Below are 25,572 nucleotides of genomic sequence, written 5' to 3' on the forward strand. Positions count from 1 at the left end.
TTACTTTCAAAGTTGCCTTGGATTTCTTTTGAAAACTCTCCTCTTGTGAAGTGGGGATTTTCACAGTGATTTCAGTAGCTCTGTATATATTATATCTTAAACATGTTCATGTTTTTATGTATGCAAATATTCCCTCCATCTCATTTGCTTTTTGTTTTGTTTTATCTTTAAATTACCAGAGTTTAAACTTTGCAGGTAATTAGAGCTATTTACATTTTCTTTTGTAGGCTCCTATATTTTAAGCTTAAGAGGTTCTACAACTTCCAGGAGTTTTACATTTTGTTTTATTATTTTTTTTCTACAAGTTGTCGTTACTGGGTTTTCAGCTTAAAATTTGTCTTGAAATGGGTTTTGGCTTTGAACAGTAAACTTTATTCTGTGAGGTTTTGTGAAAAATGAGGCAGCTGTTACAAAAGTAAAGAGACTGTTGGAGTAGGCTCATCCTGGGGTAGAATGAGGGTCCTGCAGACAGTTGGCGGGGAGGGTGTGTCTGACACTTTGAAAGAGGTCCTCAGAGTTTGTTAATTTTATTTATTATTTATTTATTTATTTATTTATTTTGCGGTACGCGGGCCTCTCACTGCTGTGGCCTCTCCTGTTGCGGAGCATAGGCTCCGGACACGCAGGCTCAGCGGCCATGGCTCATGGGCCCAGCGGCTCCGCAGCATGTGGGATCCTCCCGGACCGGGGCACGAACCCGTGTCCCCTGCATCTGCAGGCGGACTCTCAACCACTGTGCCACCAGGGAAGCCCCCGAGTTTGTTAATAGGTTTGTAGCTGGTAGCCAGTATTCCCTGGGTTATAAATGTACATGAAGCCTGTGTTTCACAGACTGGGCGGCTTAAACAATAGAAATCTATCATTTGGATTAGGGCCCCACTCTTAGACCTCATTTAACCTTAATTACCTCCTTAAGGTCATTATCTCCAAATACAGTCACATTGAGGGTTAGGGCTTTAACATAAATTTTGGGGGCAGGGGGACACGATCCAGTTCATAAGAAGGGCCAAGCCTATTTGTCATATACGTGTTTATTTCAGAACAGAGAAGCCTATCCATGCATGGGCTAACAGATTCCTAAAAACTGAGCACCAGAAAGTGACTTTTTTCCTCCTGTTTCTCTCCTGTTACTTTGTCTTAGTGTGAAGCTTTTTTCAAATTGTCAGACAAGGTGATTAAGGTTGAGTGAGGTATTAAAATCCTGTTTCCATCGGCTCTAGTGTGGGGTAGCATGGTCACGTCATGCCCATTTATACATATGCTTGTGTCGTGACATCTAGAATAGTTTCCTATTAATAGGAAATGAACTTGCCCCTAGAATTGTGGGATCTTCATTTCCTTTGACTTAATTTCATTTGGAAAGTGCCGGAGAAAAGAAAGTACACTGTGGTGTCCACGAGCTGTGCCCCGTCTCACTGCCCAGCTTCCGGAGACCCTGCAGACCTCCTGTTGGTTGTGGGGTCGGGCTCTTGCCCACGGGAGAGGGGAGGCGTCTGCTGAAAGCAGAGCCTCCGTGTCTGGCTTCCTGAGACATGCCTCTAGCCGTTGGAGTGTCTTTTGTGACTAGATGAGTTAAATCAGAAAGACCAAAACCTTACTAGAATTTGGATGTGTTCTTGTTCTAAATCGTTCCTTACGGTGTTTTGGCGGGGGAGAGAAAAAAAGGCACTCACATTTGGCTAGTGCTTGGTGAAGCGCTGTGCCTTGGAAATATTCCTACTCTTTTGTGGCTTGGAAGAAGAAAATAACTGAAAAAGTGCTTATGTCAGATGATATCATCTGTGTAATCACTAACATGTCCTCCTGTATGTGGAAGAGAAATGACTTGTTCATTTGTCCTTGGGTTTGAGGCTTTCCATCACCATATGTATAGAAATGAGGATGAAGTCGGGCTTTTTGTTGGCCTTTCAACGTTTTGGTAGCATCTTTCACTAATAGTAATTGCTGCTGTATATTGAGACCTTACTACCTGTGAGGTGCTCTTCTGAGCTTTTGTCTTTTGATTTTGTTTTTATTTTTGAGACTTGAAGTCTCATCTGAATCCAGGCTCATACATCTAACTGCCTATTTAACATCTCTACTTGGATACCTAAGAGTTAACATCCAGAGCTGACTTGTGTTTCCCCACCACTACAGCCTGCTTTCCCTCAAGTCTCTCCCTCGGTCCGTAAATGATGCCAGCTCTCTCTCATACCCCACGTGTGGGCCATCAATGAGGGTTGCTCACTTGTCTTTAGATGCATTATTTAGACTCTCGTCACATCTGCCTCCCTCCACTGCTGCCACCCTGCTTCCGAGCCCCTGTCACCTCTGCTGCAGTGGCCTCTGGATTGGTCTGCTTGCTGCTGTTCGTTCCATTATGTTTTTTTCCTCCAAAGAACAGCCAGAGTGAACCTTATAAAATATAAATCAAGTCTCTCTCACGCTAATGCTTTTTCTAATTTTCTTGGATTTTCTCAGGGACTTATTTTTTCATATAAATTATAAATTGGTCTGTGTAGTTTAAGAAGTTTTCTTACAAACCGCTGGGATTCTCATTGGAGATATGTGTATTCATTTTAGGGAGATTTAAAGTTTTATGTTGTCTTCTAGTCTATTTTAAGAAAATAATTGAAAACTTAACTTGAAGTGAACATCTCTGTGTAACTGTTTATAGCAGTGTCAAGTTGGAAGTAGCCCAAGGATCCACTAATAGAGGAAAGGTGAAGTAAATTTAAAGACACATTCACAGCCATTCATTCACTTCTTACTTCAGTAAATGTTTGAGTCTGCTCTGTGCCAGGCACTCGGCCTTGTGCTTGTCTCTAGGACTTAACTGATAAGCAAAATATATGATCCTTGCCCTTAATGGTATTTACAGCCTAGTGAGAGCAACAGCAAGGAATCAAATAATTGTGAATAAATGTAAAATTGTAACTGTAATCAGGACATGTGCCATAAGAGCCATAGTAGCAAAATTCAACTTTGTTAAGGAAATGATGGAAGACTTTTTTTAAGCATGTGGTTTTTTGTTTTTTGTTTTTAAGCATGTGGTATTTGATCTAATATCCAAAGGGGGAAAAGTAGGTGAAAGCCGTTCAGAATGTATGAAGTATGTGGTAGCGGACGCATGGGGCATTCACAGAACTGAAAGAAGGCCAGTGATATGGGACACAGAGAATGCAGGGCTCGAGATGAGGCTGGACGCTTGCAGCAAGGCCACGCTCAGGAGTTTGGAACTTTATCCTGGGAGCAGTGAGGGGGAGAGAGTGTGAGTGAGTTTTGGTAAAATTTGGCTTTTAAACTCACTCTGGCCTTGTTGTAGAGAATGGTCTGGGGTGGTGGTCAGAAGAGTCGGTTTTGGAGTCGAGTGGCAGTTGTGAAGTTGAACAGAAATGGCTGGATTTGAGGGATATTTTTAGAAGATCTGTGAGACCCATCGAGGCAGGATATGGGGACAAATGAGAGGAGTGTTTTAAAAGGTGACTCCTAGGTTCCTGGTTTGTTTGTTGGATACTAAACACTAAAAAAGAACTTGAGTTGGGACTTGGGAGAGTTGAATACCTGTCCAGAGTTGGATATAGTGAATTTGTGATTCCTTTGAGATAATCTGGGTAAAGATGTCAAAACGCATTAAAAGTATATTTATGAAATGGTACAAACGATGGGAAAGACCAGTGTTACAACGTTAAGTTAAAAAATCTATGTGATATTGTTCTAGAGCTTTGTTGTCTAATGTGGTAGCCACTAGACACACATGTGGCTATTGAGTTCTTGAAATGTGAGTACAGTCTTCCCTCTATCTGAGGGTCCTGCAGTTCAACCGTGGGTGGAAAATATTCAGAAAAAAATTCCGGAAAGTTCCCAAAAGCAAAATTCCACAGAGTGGCAACTATTTACATAGCATTTACATTGTATTTACAGCTATTTACACAGCATTTGTATTGTATTACGTATTACAAGTAATTGTAAGTAATCTATAGATGATTTAAAGGATACGGGAGGATTAGGTTATATATGCACATGCTGCCGTTTTACATCAGGTACCTGAGCATCCGTGGATTTTGGTGTCCGTGGTGGGGGCATGGGGGTTGGTCTGCAGACACCACGGGACGACTGTAGTCCAAATTGAGATGTGCTGAAAATGTGAAATACAATCAGATTTTGAAGACTTAGTACCAAAAAAGGTAAAACATCTTATTACTAGGTTTCTATATTGGTTACATTTAAAATGATAATATTTTGCACATACTGGGTTAAATAAGGTATATTGTTGAAGTTAATTTTATCTGTCTCTCTTTTTACTTTTTTAACATGGCCACCAGAAAAATTAAAATTACAGATGTAATGTGCATTATGTTACTATTGGATGGTGCTGTTCTAGTGTTAGCTCTCCTGGGTAAAAAGAAAAGCACAGAAACGGGCTGGTAGAAATAAACCAGAACGTTATCATTTATGGGAATGTTTTTTGTTTAGTTTTGTTTTTCTATCTTTCTTTGTTTTTCAAATTTCGTATGGATTATTTTTAGACATTAAAAGCTTTTATGCTTTCAGTTTCTGAAGGCCAAGACAGTTTGATGTTTCCCTTTCATACTCTACTTATGAAACAACTTTAGTTTTCCCAATGGCTGTAATACTTCAGTGAGGTCATGAGAGGAGGATAGTTCATCCTGAACGAGTACTTTCAGGCGTGGCTGCTGTCACTAGCGGACGCTGTTCACTATCAGATTTTTATGCTGTACCATTATCTTCAAGGTGCTGAAAATAGTTCTGGTACAGAAAGTGCTCCTTCTCCTTCACCAGTTGAAGCTGTCAAGCCCGGCGAAGACAGCACTGAAAACGCGCCTCCTCGGGGGACCACGCCCGACCCCGTGCCCAGGGCCTCTCCGTCGCCGGCAGTTCCGAGCACAGAAGCAGCCGAGGATGCCAGTGTGGAGACCCAGGCGAACGACAGCGTGGCAGTGGACACAGCAGAGCCGATGGACGTGGGGCACAGGGAGTGCGGGGCTGAAGGCACTTCTGCTCTGGACCTCCCCTTGGCCACCAAGGCTGACGCTGCGGACGTGGAAATGCCAGAAAGCAGTCCATGCAGAGTCGAAGGGGACCCCAAAGACAGAGATCTGGAGAGAGGCAGCGAGAAGCCGGAGCCTGGAGGCGACGACCTAGGGGTGGCCCAGCAGATGAGCGCCCCGAGGCCCGAGCTCCCCTCTGACCACGACTCCAGTGCCACGTGCAGTGCCGACGAGGATGTGGACGGGGAACCCGAGAGGCAGCGGTGAGGCTCCCGCCTTGACCTCCTCCTGCTCTTTACTCTCTTGGTTGCAGACTGAACCCTAGGGCGGTGCTGGCTGCTGAGGTTACTCCTGTAGAAATACTGGCAAGTGAGAGAGTCTGTCTGCTTTTATTTATTTTTTAAAAAAATTATTTATTTATTTATTTATTTATGGCTGCATTGGGTCTTCGTTGCTGTGTGCGGGCTTTCTCTAGTTGTGGCGAGCGGGGGCTACTCTTGGTCGTGGTGCATGGGCTTCTCATTGCGGTGGCTTCTCTTGATGCGGAGCACGGGCTCTAGGCGTGCAGGCTTCAGTAGTCGTGGCTCGTGGGCTCTAGAGCACAGGCTCGGTAGTTGTGGCGCACGGGCTTAGTTGCTCCGCGGCATGTGGGATCCTCCTGGGCCAAGGCTCGAACTCATGTCCCCTGCATTGGCAGGCGGATTCTTAACCACTGCGCCACCAGGGAAGTCCCTCTGTCTGCTTTTAGTGTTGGGTTCTGATGCTGTTCCCCTGATTAAGTAACCAAAGAGAATTGTGTGATCATTATTCTTTAATGAGAAAGGTTTTAATTTCTTTCTACATCACTTGTTACGTGTGTGCCATATTATGATAGCAGAGAAGGGGCTGTCAGCTCACAGAGCTGTGGCCTGAGCCGCTCTGTGGCAGAGCCGTGTGACGTGGTGGTGAAAGTGGAGGTGTGGGGGGCGCTGGCTCCAGCTTTGCCCCCAGACCGAGCAGCCTCAAGCCAGGCCTGGGGGCCTGCACATGACATGTGAGAGATGCTGAGGGCGAAGATGGGAGCTGGAGTGAAAGTGTGTTAGAAAGCGTAATCAAGATTTAACTTAGTGATCATTATATAACGATCACTTTTTTGTATCAGTTAAAACTGTAGGTTATTCATATTTGTAATTCAAAATATCAGGTACAATACAAATTACCTTATAAGTACTTTTAGTCAAATCAATAATATGCAAATATAATCTTAATGGTTTTTATAAAAATTACTGTAAAAATACATATTTTGCAGGAGTAGATGCCAACTTCTTTAATATATTTAATTTCCTGGGTGTTTCCTTTTCCTTGAAAGCAATGGACTCACCTAGAATCACAGTAGAATGTTGGATTGGTGCAAATTCTAGAAATGAATTAGACTAAAACGTCATTTAACCAGAAACCCAATCCAGTTCTGGTTTTTGTTTTTGTTTTTTTCCCCTTTTTAATAAGAAAGAGGCTCTCAGGAGATAGCCAAGTTCTGCTCAGAGCTCAGTTTCCATAGTGTGTCCTGGTGTCACTGTGCTTTCAGTCCATATCCAGTATATTGTGCATCTTACATAGTCTAGAATGAGACTTGGTACTAGAATAATATTGAACATAACAGTAATGGTTTCTCCAAAGAGGTTTTTATATGGTAGATACTAGAATTTTAATCAGCAAGAATTGAAATAATATAAGGCTCCTACTTAACCGTTGGTTTTTCAGAAAATTGAAGATTCTAGCCCTCTTTTCTTCTCATGTCACAGTAATCTAGATTTTAATTGTCCCAGGCTTTAGAGTAAACATCAATGGATTCAAGCTGTGTGGTCCTTTTTAAGCATGCTTTATTGAAATATTTCAACTAAAATAAGAGTTACCTGTGTTTCACACTGCTGGTTTCAGTAACTTTTTTTTTTTTTTTTTTTTGCGCTACGCGGGCCTCTCACTGTTGTGGCCTCTCCCGTTGCGGAGCACAGGCTCCGGACGCTCAGGCTCAGCGGCCATGGCTCACGGGCCCAGCCGCTCTGTGGCATGTGGGATCTTCCCGGACCGGGGCACGAACCCGTGTCCCCTGCATCGGCAGGCGGACTCTCAACTACTGCGCCACCAGGGAAGCCCAGTAACTTTTTTTTTTATAATCAGTAACTATTTATAAATTTATAAATGAAGGAAAAATTAGGATGGCAGTAATCTTACAGGAGAGGAGCATCCTAAGAGATGACCATGACAATAGTCGTGAAATTCTGAAATTCCTTATAAATATATAGTGGTCTCTGGATGATACTCTAAAGTTTACTTCACTTCCAAACTATCAAAATAACACTTTCAGTTGTCTTCTATATCTTTAATATTATCTTTATTCTTTGTGTAATATGTAAATTGTTTTCTTTTACACATTCTAATTTTCTTACCAATTTATACCTTTGAAAATGTTCATCTTTCCCCAGTAACTGACAACACTGGGAAATATGATGGAACCTGTAAGGTATTGATATAATTTCCCCAGTTCATACGTTGGGTGTCCTAAACTCAAGTGTATGTCCTGAAAATGAGTGAAGCTGGTGGAGTGTGAGATGGCAGGGCTGTGACTGGGGAGCACGGGCTGGGTGGGGAGGGCAGCCCTGCGAGTTCAGCCCGCTGTTGCATGGGAGTGCTGCCTCTGCGGTGCCATTTCTTCCCATTTTTCATGAGAAACGAGAAGTCTGGGATTTTGGGTGAGATTCTTGGTTTTAAAATGATGGTGGTTTATTCAGATGTTTTAAAAAAAATACTCTGTGATCCTAGAGAAACATTCTGTTACAGGTAACATAGTTTGTAACCTATGTTAATGATAAATTAGGATCTAACTTTTTATAATGGCCCTTGTTCAGACTGTTCTGTTGGTTAGATGCAGATGATTAAATTCAGATAAATTTCAACCTATAAAGCAACGTTAGTCTTCTTTACCTAGAAAATTAGCACTGTAGATTTTTTTCCTGACTGTTGAAATATGCAAAGTTAATGTGATGTGTGTATGTGCGAGTGTGTGTGTGTGTACATGTTAACTTAAAAGGAATTATGGTGATTGTATGTTTAAAGTTTTAAATAAGAATATATTAATTTATTTTTTTAAATTGCATTTGCAGAATGTTTCCTGTGGATTCAAAACCTTCATTGTTAAACCCCACTGGATCTATACTGGTCTCGTCCCCAATAAAACCAAATCCACTGGACCTGCCACAGCTTCAGCATCGAGCTGCTGTCATCCCGCCAATGGTAAGTTTTCAGTGTGAGTAAGAGGTGTTGAAAACAAAGACATTTAGAGACATTTCTTCTCTTCTTTAATCAGTGCTTGTTTTTTAAAAAAAATTGTGGTAAAAAGTCACATAACATAAAATTTACCATCTTAACTCTTTTTTAAGTGTTCAGTAGGGTTAAGTATATCCATTTAACCATCACTCTCCTTCCCCCACTTCCCCCAGCCCCTGGTAACCACCTTTCTACTTTCCGTTTTATGAATTTGGCTATTTACATAAGTGGACTCATACAGTAAATATTTGGTTTTTTGTGGCTGGTTTATTTCACTCAGCATAATGTCCTCCAGATTAATCCATGTTGTAACACATATCCGATTCTTCTTCCATTTTAAGACTGTTGTATAGACCACATTTTATTTATCCATTCATCTGTTGGATACATTGCTTTTTCAAATGGATTCATCGTGATAATTGATTGAAATGGTCATTTCCAATTAAGGAAAAAAGAGAAATATAGTGCTCTAGCCATAAATGTTAGTAAGTTCTGTGTTTGTTTTGTTTTGCTATAAGACAATAGTAGAATAAATATATAACTGGGTTTTGAATATTTAGAATAAATTATAGAGGTTATGGTTAACTTTAGTATACAGTTCCAAATCTAGTTTTATTTACATTTTACCTTATTAATCTCTATGAGTTTGACTACCTTTTGATCCTGAATTCCAGTCTTGGGTACTGATCTTTTACTTAGTTACGTTCTAGCTCTTGCTTTATTTCAGAGGATAAAAATTTATTTCGTCTCACATGACAATATGTAAAAGTTAAGTGTGTGCTTTTTTTTAAAAGTAAGTTTATTTATTTATTCATTTATTTAATTTTTGTCTGCATTGGGTCTTCGCTGCTGCACGCGGGCTTTCTCTAGTTGCAGTGAGCGGGGGCTACTCTTTGTTGTGGGGCGCAGGCTTCTCATTGCGGTGGCTTCTCTTGTTGCAGAGCACAGGCTCTAGGTGCATGGGCTTCAGTAGTTGTGGCACACGGGCTTCAGTAGTTGTGGCTTGCGGGCTCTAGAGCGCAGGCTCAGTAGTTGTGGCGCACGGGCTTAGTTGTTCCGCGACATGTGGGATCCTCCCGGACCAGGGCTCGAACTCGTGTCCCCTGTATTGGCAGGCAGATTCTTAACCACTGCACCACCAGGGAAGCCCTAAGTGTGTGCTTATGATAAATAGGCTCACCAAAAAAATCATTAAGCATTTGCTCATTCATTGATTTACCCAAATGGACATTTATTGATTGTCTGCCTGGTTCAAGATAACATTTTTAATGCTGTGTGGAATATCATGATCTCTGACTTCAGAAAATTTAGAGATTGGTCTTGATAATAAGACATAGAAAAAATCATAATAAAAATTTAAAAGAATTAAAATATGATGCTCTCTTAGTTTGAAAAATATACTATGGGTGATTCAAAGGAAGGAGAGCTTCCTTCTTAAAGAGGCACTTAAAGAAGACTCCATGTAGGAAATAATGTTTTGGTTGGACCAAAACAGTTCATTTTGCTTTATAGCAAAAGGAGGAAAGCCATGTTTACATATAAGCCAGAGCACAAAGGCAAGAAAATTATGTGTGTGTCATGGGTGCAGTGAAAAATCCTACTTATGGCAGTGGAGAAAACTCTGGAAGTCTTTAGATAACAGGTTCTAAAAGAGTCAGATCTCTTCTATTCCCAGGACTCTTTTGTGTTCATCAAGTGATGGACTGAGTTAGGGGCTGTTTATTTAGTGTTGGACAAAGCAGCTTGGATTCCTTCATGAAGTGGGAGAGACAGAAAAGAAGCAGAGAAAACAAGCATCTAATTGCAAATTGTGGCGAGTGCTGTGTGCTGTGAAAGAGAGGGAGGGGGTTTGCAGTATGTTTTGGATGGTTAGGGACGGCCTGTCTGAAGAGGTGACGTTTCATTTCCATCCTGAAGAGAACTGGTATGATAATGAATTGGTTATAGGAAGAGAGGAGATGGAGTCCAGTGTGGCTGCCAGGTTTCTGGCTTAAGCTGCTGTGGTTCTGTTTCGTATGATGGAGATTGCTGTAGGAGAAGCATTGAGTTTAGCAAATGAAAAGTTCCGTTTTGAATATAAGTTTTGAGGTGCTTTGAGATATCCAAGTGGAGTTGTTAGGTAGGCAGTCTGTGAGTATGGAACTTGCAGGAAAATGTATTAGAAATAGAAGTTTATGAGCCGTTAACATACAGATGACATTTAAATCCATAGAAGTGGGTGTGAGCACCTGTGAGAGGGCAGAGAGGAGGGTGGGACCCAAGCCTGAGCCACTAGGGACTCAACATCGTGAGTTAAAAGCAAATGGAAATATTGTGATTTCTGTTTTGATTTCTCTTACCACAACTTTGGGATTTATTTTGTGTTCAGATCTGAAAGTAATTGTTTAGCATTTTAAGCATTATGCTTGAAGATTTGATTAAAAAATGGTAAAATCACTTCAAGCAGTCATATTACAGAAAGAAGCATTACTTGCCACAGATGGTAATTACTGTTTTGCTGGTCATTGGGCGTATTTAGATTTTCTTCTTCCTGTAGGTTTCCTGCACCCCATGTAACATACCGATTGGAACTCCAGTGAGCGGCTTCGCCCTCTACCAGCGACACATCAAAGCCATGCATGAGTCAGCGCTTCTGGAGGAGCAGCGGCAGAGGCAGGAGCAGATGGACCTGGAGCGCAGGGGTTCTGCGAGCCCGCGTGGCGCCCCCAAGAGCCCAAACAGAGAGTGGGAAGGTAGGTGGCACTCGCGCCACAGAGAACTTTTTTGGTGGGAAACAAAGCTATACTTGAAAGCAGTGTCCTTAGTGCTTAGGAACTTGATTTATGGCGCTTGTCCCTCACAAATTGACCTCAGTTAAACTAAAGAATGCCAGCATTACTGACCACAGAGGGATGGCAGTAACATTTTCAATAGTCATGTTGTTAATGTGAATTTTCTGATGTTCGCCTTAATGCCAGATGACTGCATAAAAGCCATGCTTTACGCTGCATTCATCTGAGTTTTCAGAGTGAGAATTGTCCTGTCCTCCAAGCAAATCAGAGTAACATTCTAAATCTCTGATATGACAGGGGACAGCTCTGTGTAGCATATAGCCGTCAGACCTTGACTTATCCCTCGCTCTGGCCATGGGCAAGCCACTTGACCTTCTCAGCTTTAGTTTTCTCATCTGTAAAGTGCAAATAATATATCTGTCTGTCTCTTTGTCTAATCTAGCTATATCTCTGCCTTGCCAGGATTACAACCTGTAAGAAAGAATGAGCATTCAGTATTGTTTTATAAGACATGGCTCAGCGTCATTTTATGTACAATATAATAAGTAATAGTAGTATATTCGTATATGCATAGTGTAACAGATACCACGAAGGTACTGTTATCGTTGTACGTCACTGTTATTTCAAGTGACAGATTTGAGTTGTGCATGCTCTTTTTAAGTTGGTGCATGATACACTTAGTTTCTTTTAAAAAAAGAAAAAAGGGAGCGATTTCTAAATTTTAATAACTTCTTATGGCATGGTAAGAAAATGGCACATGTATTCTGGTTGATAATGACTTATGGACTATCCAGTATGATGTGTGTAGCGTATAAGACTATTAAAGTCTTCTCTGATTATGGTTTCATTTTTTGTAATGATTCAGAAGACTGTAGTACCTGACATAGATAAGAGCTATTAGCTGTAGAACACCATGCATTTCAAGGGCTATTTAATGTAAAAGAGGAACTGTGCTGCTTAACTGATCCTGCTGACTCCCCGCGCCTGTCACACCAGTAATGACTTATTAGTTGCATGACACACTGAACCTCTTATGTTAGAGTTTTACATATCAGATTGTTAATGTTTTAAATATAAATCTTATGCTATTAAAAATGTGAACCAGAGTAATTAATACCCACCAGGGCTGTGTGTATGATAGGTGCTAAATGAATATTTCTTGAATGAAGGTTAAAAAAAACATTGTTAACCTTTGGGCTTTTAGTATATTGCCTCTAGGGAATCCTTAATTCCTAACTCAGTAATTGACATAATGTATACTCAGTAATTACATGTTAAAGGAATGATTAAATGAAGTAGGATAAAAATGGATTTAGCAGAAGTGCTTATCTTCAATTATGAGAAAATCTGTCATTATGAGAATGATAAATTATAGAATAATTCAAAAGTCTTTTGATCTATTCCTTACATAAATGATTTAGAATAAATTTTTAAGGCAGAATTAAAATGTAGAAAAAATGTCATTCAAAGGTATTTGCCGAACTCATGCTAAAGCTTAACATTATTCAGGTGACAATATCTGGGTCATTCTAATATGTCTATATTGCATAGTTATTTTAGGACCTCAGTTTCTTTTCTTGACCTCCTTTACGAGATGGGTTGTATTTGGTAGCTGGAGAGACTGAACTAGGCTAGAGCCCTAAATTCTGAGACTCCAAACTGTGACTTGCATTTCTCCGTGATCAGTCACATTAATTCATGTGGTTTAGATCTGAATGGTACCCTTACTTTTAATAGTGATGCAGTGGTCTTAAAACCAAACTGTCATTATATATTTGATCAATATGACACCAAGGTGTTTGTTAATAAGACACCAATTTGGTTCAGGGTGACTCTCTACAAACTGGGATGGTTGATTACATTTTATCCGAAGGTTTAACTTTTGTTTTAGCTAATCTAGCTAGTATGTTCATCCAGTAATTTATTTAACAAGTGCCTGAAGGCTCTCCTGAATTTATAGCTATCCTATATTTCGCTTAAAGGATAATCTCCCAAATAACATTTCTATATTTGCAGTTAACTTGCTTGTATGTAGACCGTTTGATAAAAATGTTTTCAGTGCGGCATCATAGAATAGTTTATAGGATGGTAAATATAGTGAGAAGAGGATTTATGTATAAACCATCACCAAACTCGTATTGTCCACATGAGGTAGGACCACAGTTTTGGCTTTTCCCTTCATGGGCTCATTTAGAAGGCAACAGGCAGCACCTGTTGTCCACCTGTTTGATTGTGTTCACCTTCTCTTAATATCAGTGAGACAGGTGGCTTAAGCCTTTCCACTTGTAGAAAAGCTTGAAAAAACCTCAGAGAAAGATTGTTTTCATTTTCCAGTGACGTTTACACAAGTTGACTCCTGCTTTAGTTGGAAACTTTTTTTCTACGGTGAAAGGACTCAGACTTTACACATGTAGAGAGAGAGAAGTGAAATTCTAATGCAGGTGTTAAAATCAATCCAATCAAAATAAGAGTTAATGCCTCTGTGCAACTGAATCTAGTTTATTTTGTTGTTATTGTTTCTTAATTTTTTCAGCTGAGTACATGATGATTTAAATAGCTATATTTAAAACCATCTAAATTTTCATCTTTTTCTTTAGCACTATTACGACAAAGTGTGTTTTCCCACCTGATTATAAAACAATCAGACACTGAATATATGTAATATATATTGCAATGCACTCTCATGTTAAATTCTCTAGAAAGGGAGAAGTGATATTCTTTTAAAGTTGGTTTTTTTCATAAATCTGCACAGTATTAGGACACTTAATAATCTAATTCATTATATTAATCCTTCAGAGAAGGAACGGGTAACATCATCTTCATGGTTACCCCAGAGGCATCTGAAATTTCTGTACCCAAGTGCTCAGGGAGACACCATTGCACTCAGGATGGTTTAGAGCTCAGGGCCAGGAATTGCACTGCTTTCGAAAAATCTCCAGCCTTGGTTGGGCAGTTAGGTGTGATTCCTCTGAGCCTCAGTTTCCTCCTCTGTCAAATGGTGTTAATGATCTCATTAGTCATGAGGGCTAAACGGGATACTCCTGTAATACACAGTGCTCTGCCCATAGTACAGATTCCTATTAGCTGACATTACAGTTGTTGTTTCTGGTTTTAAAAAATATCTTCGTTAACTAAAGAGTGTTTTAATTGTGCTAATGAGTCTCTATCTGAAACCAGTCACAAACCATCCACTTAGAAGTGAAATGCTAGAGACCTTCTCTTTAGAAAAGGACCTGTGAGGATGCCCAGTGTTACTTTACTGCAGTGCAGGAAGAAAGGAAAGAACCAAACAAGAGGTTTAGCTGTTGAAGGGAGAAGACAAGTTATTATTCACAGGGTAAGATTATTCACCTAGGAAGCCTAAGAGAATTAACTGAGAAAGTTATTAGAGCTAAGAGGAAAGTTCATTACGTTTCTCAGAAAGAATTGATATACAGAAATCTACAACTTTCTTTCTTATATATCTGCAGTAATCAGTATATATAAATATATATATATTCCCATGTATGTTAAACAGATGGTTTTCCTCACAACAAAATATAAAATACCTATGAATACTTTTAATGAAATTATGAAAAATGACCTATATGAAAACATCTAGCTTCCTCAATTAGAAAGCTCATTATAAAATGTCAAGTCTCCTATAAATACAGGAGATAAATTTAATGCACGTCCACTGAAAATTCCAGTGATATTTTGTTTGGGGAGGAAGTATTCAAAATGATTTTAAATTTAGTTTTATCTGGAAGAATAAATGGGTAAGACTAGGTAAGCAAAAGAATAAAAAATGAATGGGAATTTGTTCTGGCAGACATTAAAATGCCACAATTTAAAGTGGTTTGGATTACAGATGAGTTTTTACTTTCTTCTTTGTGCTTTTCTTATTTTCCAAAATTACAGTATGTCGATTCACTTTAAAAAAAGAAAACATTTATATTATATATATAATTACATATATGTGTGTTTTTAAGTCTTAATATGACTGCATATCTGATATGCCCTTTAAATGCTTCAAGTTTTTTTTAATACTTTATGTAAAGGTAAATTATGTGGAATAATTTTCATCAGCATTACTACAGTAAAATTCATAGTTTTATAAGCTTGTGTAGCCTTTAAAAATTATTTTGATCTGTATCTTTTGAAACCCTTCTTCCATTTCTTGATTGCATTTATTTCTCTGAATATTAAGCAGTGGGCTTCAACAGGCTAATTATAACAGCTGAAATCCTCAGAGTTATGGCCTCTAATTCAGGCCATACTTGAATTCACAGAATGGCTGGATAATCTGATGTTTGCCTGCTGTGGTCTTTATTGCATGTGGAAATACTTGATTCTCCTAATGAGAGGAAAGAGAAATTCTTTGTGATTTGAAAGAAAAAGTTGTAATTGGATTTTTGAGGATTTTATTAGGTCACAGTAATGACGCTTGCACAGAAGATTTAGATTTATAGGGTTTTTTTAAACCTCTCTGTGGGTGGATTCCCCCCCCCCCCGGGAATTTTAGATGTTGATAGTAGTGTATAGTTGGATCTGCCCCTGGATGGTGTGGGCTTGGTCCTTTCACACTTACTATTTTAATATGGGGTTCTTCCCTTATTTTGATAACTTTAACTTTCATAGGAAAATCAGTCGCCTATATGCCTTATGCTGAGGTCACACGTGCTCTAGCACAGGAAGCACAGATGCGCAGTACCGCAGCAAGGTCAGCATCACCGTGTAGGCTCTCTCCGAGAGAAGTCAGTAAAGCTGCGCCACAGCCCGATGTGAGTGCAGCCCGCTGTAGTGTCCCGTCAGGTAAATACCGCTCCTCTGTGCCGTGGCTGCTGGCCATCAACCTACACGTGATGACCTGGGTGGTTTACTCCCAGGATGCGTCCTTGCTGTTTCAGAATTTCTCTGCATTCCATCTTCAGTTGTATTCAGTTGAGATGCACTGGGCCACTGGGAGGTTTGTGTTCATACATGTGTACTGTGACGTTGACTGCCTTCTTTTAAGAGTACATGTACTTTGTAAAAATCTTGAGATCCACCCTCCTAAAAAAAATTCAAGTGTCTGTGAGAGTCAGAATCAGCAAATGTTTCCAAATTATGCAGGATGCAAAGAGGACGTATAACTGGTTGTCAGTCAATCTGTATATTCTCCAGAGTTGTAATATCAGCTGTTCCTAAGAAACACCCTTTTTCTCACCTCCATCGTGAGGTCCAAAGAGTGATGGAGAGAGAGAAAAAAATTGTTTGCCATTTGCATATGCTGAGCAGAAATAGTTTGAAATGGACGTCAGCCTGAAAGCTCTGGTTTGCCAGGGAGTTGAGTATTTCAACCTCACAAATACCATTCGTGACCTGAGTATGGATACAGGTTTAATTTAAGTGAAAGAAATTTAAAATAGAAATGTTCATCCTCAACTTCATCTTGCACTCACAGTTTAAACATGATTGAAGAAACAATTGAGATAGGTGGAATGTCGCAAACTAGGAAATTGACTATTTTAAATAATGTTTTCTCCCTTTTGAAAGTCCTCCAGCCTGCTCCGCATCAAGTGATAACTAACCTCCCTGAAGGGGTTCGGCTTCCAACAACTCGACCCACTAGGCCACCTCCTCCTCTCATCCCATCATCCAAAACCACAGTGGCTTCAGAAAAACCATCTTTTATACTGGGAGGCTCCATCTCACAGGTAAAAGGGCTTCTCTTCCCAGTAGATGGCCTGTTGTTTTTTTGCTTTGGTAAAAATTGTCCCTCCTTCCCATATTAATTTGTCAGAGTCCTAATAAATAAAAATGTGTCTGTTTATGAAGAGACAGTGACCTGAAAATGCAGCAGTCATTTTCTATTCCATACCACACACAGGAAGTTTATTCGAGTCATGTGCCCAGGTTGAGTGACAGTGGCACCCCTCTGGTTTAGCTCGGGAAAGGTGCGTGTGCCCTGAAGTGTAGTGTAGCATGAATGGAGATGGAATAGTTTCAAGTACTAGAGGATAACTATTTTAAAGGTTCTAATATTAAATTGTAGATGATTGGTAAGCCCTAGTTTATTCTGACCTTGGCCTTTCTCTCTGGACGTGGTCTGACTGTAAAGCCTCAGTCAGGTTGACTGACGTTCACCACCAGTGACTGCGCCCCCATTGGGCTGGGGGCCTTTTCCGTCCCTCCTAGGCTCTCTTCCTCCACTGCCTCAAGCGCTCTCTGTTGTCGTAGGTTAGTTCTGCCTTTTCCAGAACTCGATATAAATGGAGTCTTACACTTTGGCTCTTCTTTGTCTGTCTTCTTTAACTTAGCATTAATGATTTCAGGGATTCGTCCAGATTTTTTTTTTTTTTTTTGGCTGCATTGGGTCTTTGTTGCAGCACGCAGGCTTTCTCTAGCTGCGGTGAGCAGGGGCTACTCTTCGTCGTGGTGCACAGGCTTCCCATTGCGGTGGCTTCTCTTGTGGAGCACGGGCTCTAGGTGCGCGGCTTCAGTTGTTGTGGCACGTGGGCTCAGTAGTTGTGGCTTGCGGGCTCTAGAGTGCAGCCTCAGTAGTTGTGGCGCACAGGCTTCGTTGCTCCACTGCGTGTGGGATCTTCCCAGACCAGGGCTGCAACCCGTGTCCCCTGCATTGGCAGGCGGATTCTTAACCACTGCACCACCAGGGAAGTCCCCGTCCAGGTTTTTGTGTAATCAGTAGTTTCTTCCTTTTTATTGCTGAATAATACTCCATTGGGTGAACATACCAATTTGTTTATCCATTTTCTTGTTGATGGAAACCTGAGCTATTTCTGCTTTTTGGCTGCTGTAAATAAAGCTGATACGAACATTCTTATACTGGGCTCTTTGTAGACATGTGGTTTCATTTCTCTCGTATAGGCCCTGAGAGCAGAATGTCTGGGTAGATGTATGTTTTACTTCATAGTTTTCCGGAGTGGCTCTACAGTGCCACTGCCACCAGCACAGTCTGAGTTCCACTCGCTGTTGTCATTCTTTTTTATATTAGTCATACTAGTAGGTATGTAGTAGTCCACTGTGGTTTTATTCTGCATTTCCCTGATAACAAATGATGTTTAGCGCTTTTCATACACTTATTGGCCATTTGTACATCTGATTGTGACGTGACTGTCTTATTATCTGTTTTTATTGGACCTTTTAGTTATTAGGTTGCAGAAGTTCTTTATACATCACAGATGAAAATTCTGTTTTTTATATATATATATTTTTTTTTTCTCTCTTGTGTGTTTTGATGCATAGAAGTTTTAAATTTTGATGGAAGTCCATATATATATTTTTCCCTCTTACGACTAGTTCTTTTTCTCTAAAAAATCATTGCCCGTTTCAAGCTTGTGGAGATTTTCTCCCAGGTTTTCTTCTGAAAGCTTTATAGTTTTGGCTTTTATATTTAGGTCCATGTGAAACTGATTTCTGTGCACAGTGAGGCGAGGATGGGCCTCATCCATCCATGTGGATCTGCATTCCCATCACATTGGTTGAAAAGTCTTTTCTCTCTCCCATTTGCATGTTTGGGTCTGTTTCTGGACTCTGTTCTGTCCCATTGACCTACTTGCCCATCCTTTCATCAGCACCAGTCTTGGTTATTGTGCTTTTTATAGTAAGTCTTAAGATCATGTCGTATAAGTCCTGCAGTCGTATAAATAAGATTGTTTTAGCTCTTCTGTGTCTCTTGTATTTCCATATAAGTTACATAATCAGTTTGTCAGTGCCTACAAAAAATTCTGCTGGGATTTTGGTTCGTATTGCATTAAATCTGTAGATTAATTCTTAAGAAAATTGAGTCTTCTAATCCATGCACATGTTCGTCTTTCCATTTATTTAGGTCTTTGATTTCTCTCAGCAGTATTTTGTAATTTTCACTGTAGAGATTTTATACATGTTTTGTTAATTTTGTTAATCGGTTAATTTGATTATTTATAATGTATTTTATGTTTTTATAAGTGATATTTTAAAAATTTTCCTTTTCTGGTTCTTTCTGGTGTATGAAAAAAGTTGATTTTTATATCTTGACCTTATCTCCTGTTACATTTACTTACTGTTTGTGACAGGGTTTTTTGGTTTTATTTTTGGTTTTTTTTGGAAGGGGTAGATTTCTTAGGACTTTCTCTGTATGCGTGTCGTCTACAAATAAAGACAGTTTTACTTCTTCCTTTCCAATCTTTATGCCTTTCCTTTTCCTTGTTTTATTAAACTGGTTAGGGTAGAACTTTTAGAACAATGTTGAATAGAAGTGGTGAAGAGATTATACTTTGCTTGTTGCCCAACTTAGGAGGGAGGCATTCAGTATTTCGCTAGTAGGTATGTTAACTACAGACTTTGCATAGGTGCCCTTCATCAGATTGATGATGTTTCTGTATATTCTTAGTTTGCTGAGAGGTTTTCTTTTTCTCCAATTCTTATACTTTTCAACTTCAGAATTTCTATGTGATTCTGTTTTATGATTTCTTTCTCTTTGTTGATATTCTCTATGTGATGAGACATCATTTTCATACTTTCCTATAATTCTTTTTTTTTTTTTTTGCGGTACGCGGGCGTCTCACTTCTGTGGCCTCTCCCATTGCGGAGCACAGGCCCCGGACGCGCAGGCTCAGCGGCCATGGCTCACGGGCCCAGCCGCTCCGTGGCATGTGGGATCTTCCTGGACCAGGGCACGAACCCATGTCCCCTGCATCGGCAGGCGGACTCTCAACCACTGCGCCACCAGGGAAGCCCTCCTTTAATTCTTTATACATGGTTCCCTATAGTTCATTGAACTTATTTATAATAGCTGACTTAAAGTCTTTTCCTAACAAATCTAAAGCCCAGGGACAGTTTTTATTCACTGCTTTTTTTTTTTTTTTTTTACCCTCCTGTGTATGGATCATATGTTCCTGTTTCTTTGCATGTCTTGTAATTTTTGGTTGAAACACATAACATAATGTGGAACTCTGGAAATCAGATTCTCCTTTCTCCCTAGGATTTGTTGTTGTTTATTTGAACTAATTCAGTAAAGTCTGTATTCTTGTGTCATGTGTGGCCACTGAAGTCTCTATTTGCTTAATGAGTGGTCAGCTAGTTATTAGACAGAGAGTTCAGTGCCCAGAAAGACTAAGTTCCCACGTCTTTACTGAGGGCTCTGTGTGTATGTTGGGATGTGCCTGCAGCGTTCAGCCAGGCAGCTGGCACTTCGGCCTTGGTCTTCACTTCCTGCTTTCTCAGCGCCTTGAGATCAGCCAGCGGTGAGAACTCATGGCCGCCTTATGTCTTCCCTGGCAGGTACATAGCCTTGCACGTGCACTTGGCCTTCTAGGTTCCTAGGAAGATGTTGGAGCTTTTCAAATCCCTTGTGAATATCTCTTTCCTTAGCTTTTCCTCTTAAGGTTTCTGTTTAGCCTGTTTTTTCACCCTAGCTGTTCTCTCCTGCCTCAGCCAGTGGAGAGGTTAATCCATTGACTCTGATAGTTTTTGACAAGCCTGAACTTTCTTCCCCACCACAGTCAGGCCAGAAAAGACAGCTTTGCAAGTGGGTCTGTCAGAGAACCGTCAGACCAGTCTGATCATGACAGTTACCTGGGAATGATAACCCCATTCTTTCCCTTGTGCTGTCTGCTGGACTGCTGGTTTTCACCGTGGTCGAGGGCTGTGGGTTCTCAAGGCTGAGACAGAGCTGGCGGGGGTTGGGGGGTGAGGGGCGTGGGAGGGGCAGCAGAGCCAAGTCCAGGTGTCACACAGCTCATGGTTCTTACCTGGGTTCTGCCATTTTTCTTGAATAAATGCTCCCAGATTTCTACAAGCCTTTGGTTAAAGCGTTGGAAAAGAGTTCTTAAAAGGCTGATTCTGGGCTCCCCTGGTGGCGCAGTGGTTGGGAGTCTGCCTGCCGGTGCGGGGGGTGCGGGTTTGTGCCCCGGTTCGGGAGGATCCTGCGTGCCGCGGAACGGCTGGGCCCGTGAGACGTGGCCGCTGGGCCTGCGTGTCCAGAGCCTGTGCTCCACGGCGGGAGAGGCCACAGCTGTGAGGGGCCCGCGTACCGCAAAAAAAAAAAAAAAAAAGGCTGATTCTTAAAATTTTTGCTAGTTTTCTGGTTGCCTTTATGGAGGAGGGTTTTTGGAAGTCCTTACTCCACCATTTTCATTGGTGCTTCTATCCCATAGCATTTTTACGAGGGATAATGTTAACAATAGTAGCTTACATTTTGTGTGTATGGTTAAGTGCTTTTATTTATGTAATTTGTAAGTAATGCATATTATCTTCATAAAATTTATGGTAATTTTGGAAGACATATCTTGCTCCCTTTAAAAACTTTTAAAATTTAACCAGTCTGTGTCAGGGATTTTCTTGCTTTACAAATACCTGTTCTTAATTTTGGTGGGGGGTGAGTGGTAAGTTTTATAAACAGAAACGTGTACCTTAAATATATAGTTGACCTTGTGAAAAGACAGTGTTATTCTAGTCCTTTAACATTATTTTTAGGGAACACCCGGCACTTACTTGCCTTCTCCTAATCAGGCCTCCTATGCTCCCGAGGCAGCGAAGCCCTCGGCGGGCTCCATCTCTCTGGGACTGCCGCGGCAGCAGGAGGCCGCCAAGCCAGGTCAGTGAGGAGGACGTGGCCATCTCTGCCTTTGTAGCGTCACAGTCAGGGATTCAGCACTTGAGCTCACTTTCTCTTGCTTTGGTCCGTAGCTACTGTGCCCTACATCAAGCAAGAAGAGTTTTCTCCCCGAAGCCAAAACTCGCAACCTGAGGGTTTATTGGTCAGAGCCCAACATGAAGGAGTGGTCAGAGGTAAAATATGCTGTTTGGCAGAAATACTAAACTCTGGTCCCCAATAAATATATTAAAGGAAGTCATTAATGTGTTTTAATGATGATGGGCTCTTAAACTAGAGCCTTTAAATTCTAAATGTAAGTTTTCTTTCTGTATAAAAATGACTTTAAAACTTTGAAATTTCATATTTCTACAGTCTTTTTTAATAATTGCAAAATTATTTTAAAAGTACATTTCAGTAAAACAAAAACTGTTCTTTTTGTGCTGCTGTTCCCTCTCTTCGAAGTAGGGGCTGATTTTGTTTGCTTGGTTTTTTGTTTTTTTGTGTTTTTTTTGCAGGTGCAGAGGTGTGATTCGCTAATGATTTTGTTTTTATTCAGGTACCACAGGAGCCATTCAAGAAGGAAGTATAACTCGGGGAACTCCCTCCAGCAAACTTTCTGTGGAGAGCATCCCATCCCTCCGGGGCTCTATCACCCAGGTTAGTTGCGCTCATTCATGAGAAAACCAGAAGTGATGTCTCAAGCGTGTTGGCTGTTCCAGCAGTAGTTTTGTGACTGTGTTGTTCGTAGTTCTGGGTTATGGAACGGGGTCTCAGTGATGATAAACCTCAGATCTATAAACTGCCTGCAGAGAGACAGTAATGTGATCATTTCGACCACAAGCCGTATCATCTGTACTGTGGTTCATTTGAAAAGGTCGATTATTTGCAACTTGGCAGAAGAAGCAAGTTCTAATTGATGTAACTCTCACTGCCTTCCTGGCAAAGCTTTTACCGTGTGTTCAGCTTAAATAGGAATTGAGAGGAAAATCATTATAAATTGTTTGCTTGCTTTGCCCCTTCTGAGAAGGAAGGTCTGTAGTCTCAGGAAATACGGATGGTGTTGACAAAAACACCAGAAGTCAAGTATCTTCTTCTAATTTTAGGCTAAGGTGCCAATTTTGATTAATAAAAGGTCTTTCTTTTCCTCAGTTAGATGTAAATTTTAGTTTGAAATGTAAAACAGTCCTTAGCCTCTTTATTAATGTAGATCTGGAAAAGGAAAATTCTATTTTGGGAATTCATTGTAAACAGAATCCTGTGCTTTCGTGCACGTGCCTGTCACGAGCTTTCTGTTCCTCTTCCTTGACTTTTGTTTCTGTTCCCTAGGACAGTGGTGGTTAAAGTTTGTTCCGCAGAGCAGCAGCAGCAGTGTCACCTGGGAAGTTGTTAGACATATAAATGTTGAATTCCTGCCCTAGATTTCCTGAAGTCTCACCCATGGGGGCCGGGTCCCAGCAGTCTGTGTTCTCCAGCTCTCCAGGGATTCTGCCCAGCACCCATTCAAGAGCAAGCCCTAGGACCCTGCTGACCGAGTGTAGTGTGCCCCAGAGGAGCAGCATCTCCTGGGAACTTGTTAGAATAACGCAGACATTTCAGTCCCTGCTCCAGACCTATGGAATCAGAATCTCCTTTTTTTAAAAAAAAAAATTTATTTATTTATTTATTTATTTTTGGCTGCGTTGGGTCTTCGTTGCTGCGCATGGGCTTTCTCTGGTTGCGGTGCACGGGCTGCTCTTCGTTGCGGTGTGTGGGCTTCTCACTGCGATGGCTTCTCTTGTTGCGGAGCGTGGGCTCTAGGTGTGCAGGCTTCAGTCGTTGTGGCACGCGGGCTTCAGTAGTTGTGCCTTGCAGGCTCTAGAGCGCAGGCTCAGTAGTTGTGGCGCACGGGCTTAGTTGCTCTGCGGCATGCGGGATCTTCCTGGACCAGGGCTCAAACCCGTGTCCCCTGCCTTGGCTGTTGGATTCTTAACCACTGCGCCACCAGGGAAGTCCCAGTATTACCATTTTAACAAGAGTCCAGTGATTTCTTTCTGAGACATGGTTATAGAGCATGTGGTGTGTAGTGATCTGGAAAGTTACACACTAACTTCTCAGATCTCTCCTTTCACATTTGACCAGAGTTATCCAGTCCCTTGATGTTAGTTTTCAGAATAAGCAAACACTTTAATATAAATAAAAGAAAAATAAATGGCCTATGCATCTTATTTTTCCTTCTTCATTTTCGCTCCAGTATCCAAACTGGATGCGGAATGAACTGGATCAAGTGAGGCTGGGCTTTGCCTGTCGATTTTCAAATCTGTCTGTCCGTGTGACATGAGCACTTCCAAAGAGGGTGCGAGGGTTTCTGGGTGTTCACCACGGAGCTCACCTCTCGGCTGCACGAGCGGACACGTGGTCCCCATCACTGTCCTGCAGGGACACATGGGTTCAGAGTGGCCTCAGTGGAGTTTTGGGGACACTGAGTTTTGGAGTGTGTGTGGGCTGGGGCTGGGCCCCCGACTCTCCCATGCAACCTAGGCAGCTCACTTTGCAAAGTGTTCTACACTTTAGGTTCCATGAGTGCTTCCCTTGAAGGAAGGGTAACAAGAACCGTGGCCATAGGTGGCCCAGAAGAGGACTAGTGATGGTGAAAACGTGGGTGACGTAACCTAAGCTGAGTCACATCACAGTACGGGGGCATCTGAGTTTTCTGTCCCCTCTTATTGATGACCAGAGGTCTAACCCAGCAGACAGTTTAGTAACTGAAAACTCTTTTTCCCTCTTATCACAATATGAGAGAAGGTTGTGGTACTTTAATTTAAAATTTAATTTGTTGACTTATTTTTCTTAGAAATTTTGAAAAAGCTTTATTACATTTGCGTGATTTTAGGCCTTCAGACACATTTTGTTGCTGAGAGTTAAGTACCTTCGTAGAGGTTTGACTTTGAGGCGGGGAAGAAAGCTCATCAGCTCAGATATCTGTTAGCGTTTTAAGAAGTTTTGTACGGCAGGGTTCAGGGACCAAGGTACAGTGTTTCTTTACGTTTATAAAACATGTGTCTGATTTCCCGTCATGTGCTGGCCTGTCTCATTTGAGGACATGGCTTGCTCTGACTCTCGGTGTGGCAGGTTACATTTTCTGAGCGTCTTTGTGTCCTGTAAAGTCAAGTGATGTTTGTGGTGCCTGTGTTTGAATTGATGACAGGGGACCCCGGCTCTGTCCCAGGCTGGCATACCAACTGAGGCTTTGGTGAAGGGACCCATTTCTAGACTGTCCATTGAAGAGAGCAGTCCTGAGAAAGGCCGAGAGGAAGCTGCATCCAAAGGCCATGTTATTTATGAAGGCAAAAGTGGACACATCTTATCTTACGATAGTAAGTATTGCATCTCCACACTGAAGCCAGTGTTGTAATGTGTGACTAAGGATATGGTTCTGGTTCCCTACATGCTTGCTTTGGAAAAGTTAGTTTTCCTTCCCTGAGCCCAAGTTTCCTCTCTGTAATGTAAAAAAAGGTTAATACTTGTACTTCTCGTGAAACTTTTGTGAAAAATTAACTGAAACAGTCAATGAAAAGTGATTAACAGTGCAGAGCCCATACTACGTGTCCCCTGAGTGGTAGCTAACATTGCCAGCTGTGGTCATTTGATTTAGCCTAGGAAAAGAATCTTTGTTTAACTTTAATAGAATCACTTTTATTTTAAAGGGGTACCTATTTTATGTGTTAAGAATTAAGGAGTAGATAATAGTCTGATAATCCTAGAAAGAGTATTGAATTTAAATGCTGCTTAAATATAACTATTTTAATGTCTGTATGTATGTAAGCATTTATCTTTAGGTGTATCCTTAAGTTTCAGTTTTAAATTGCATGCTGTTCTGAGTAGTGAGATGAAATCTCACGCTACCCCACCCAGGGTGTGAATCTCCCCTTTGCCCACTGTGTCCACACTGGCTCAGTCAACAGTGACGTTC

At 41.0% G+C, this 25,572-nt stretch overlaps 1 protein-coding gene across 14 annotated transcripts in view; it reads left to right on the plus strand.

Moving 5' to 3' along the window:
- NCOR1 (nuclear receptor corepressor 1) overlaps nucleotides 1–25,572 on the plus strand; it is a 143,423-nt gene that overhangs the window by 90,715 nt on the left and 27,136 nt on the right. For 8 of the 14 annotated variants that reach the window (XM_060291094.2, XM_060291086.2, XM_060291087.2 and 5 more), the window contains 9 exons: nucleotides 4,735–5,254; nucleotides 8,132–8,261; nucleotides 10,831–11,026; nucleotides 15,686–15,859; nucleotides 16,583–16,743; nucleotides 21,503–21,623; nucleotides 21,716–21,817; nucleotides 22,180–22,280; nucleotides 24,808–24,976. In XM_060291094.2, the coding sequence (XP_060147077.1) occupies nucleotides 4,735–5,254; nucleotides 8,132–8,261; nucleotides 10,831–11,026; nucleotides 15,686–15,859; nucleotides 16,583–16,743; nucleotides 21,503–21,623; nucleotides 21,716–21,817; nucleotides 22,180–22,280; nucleotides 24,808–24,976 (1,674 nt within the window). The remainder of the gene's footprint in view (nucleotides 1–4,734; nucleotides 5,255–8,131; nucleotides 8,262–10,830; nucleotides 11,027–15,685; nucleotides 15,860–16,582; nucleotides 16,744–21,502; nucleotides 21,624–21,715; nucleotides 21,818–22,179; nucleotides 22,281–24,807; nucleotides 24,977–25,572) is intronic. The other 6 variants (XM_060291095.2, XM_060291092.2, XM_030861321.3 and 3 more) reach the window with 4 other exon arrangements.

The sequence above is a fragment of the Globicephala melas genome, chromosome 20, assembly GCF_963455315.2.
Source record: "Globicephala melas chromosome 20, mGloMel1.2, whole genome shotgun sequence".
Lineage (NCBI taxonomy): Eukaryota > Metazoa > Chordata > Mammalia > Artiodactyla > Delphinidae > Globicephala > Globicephala melas.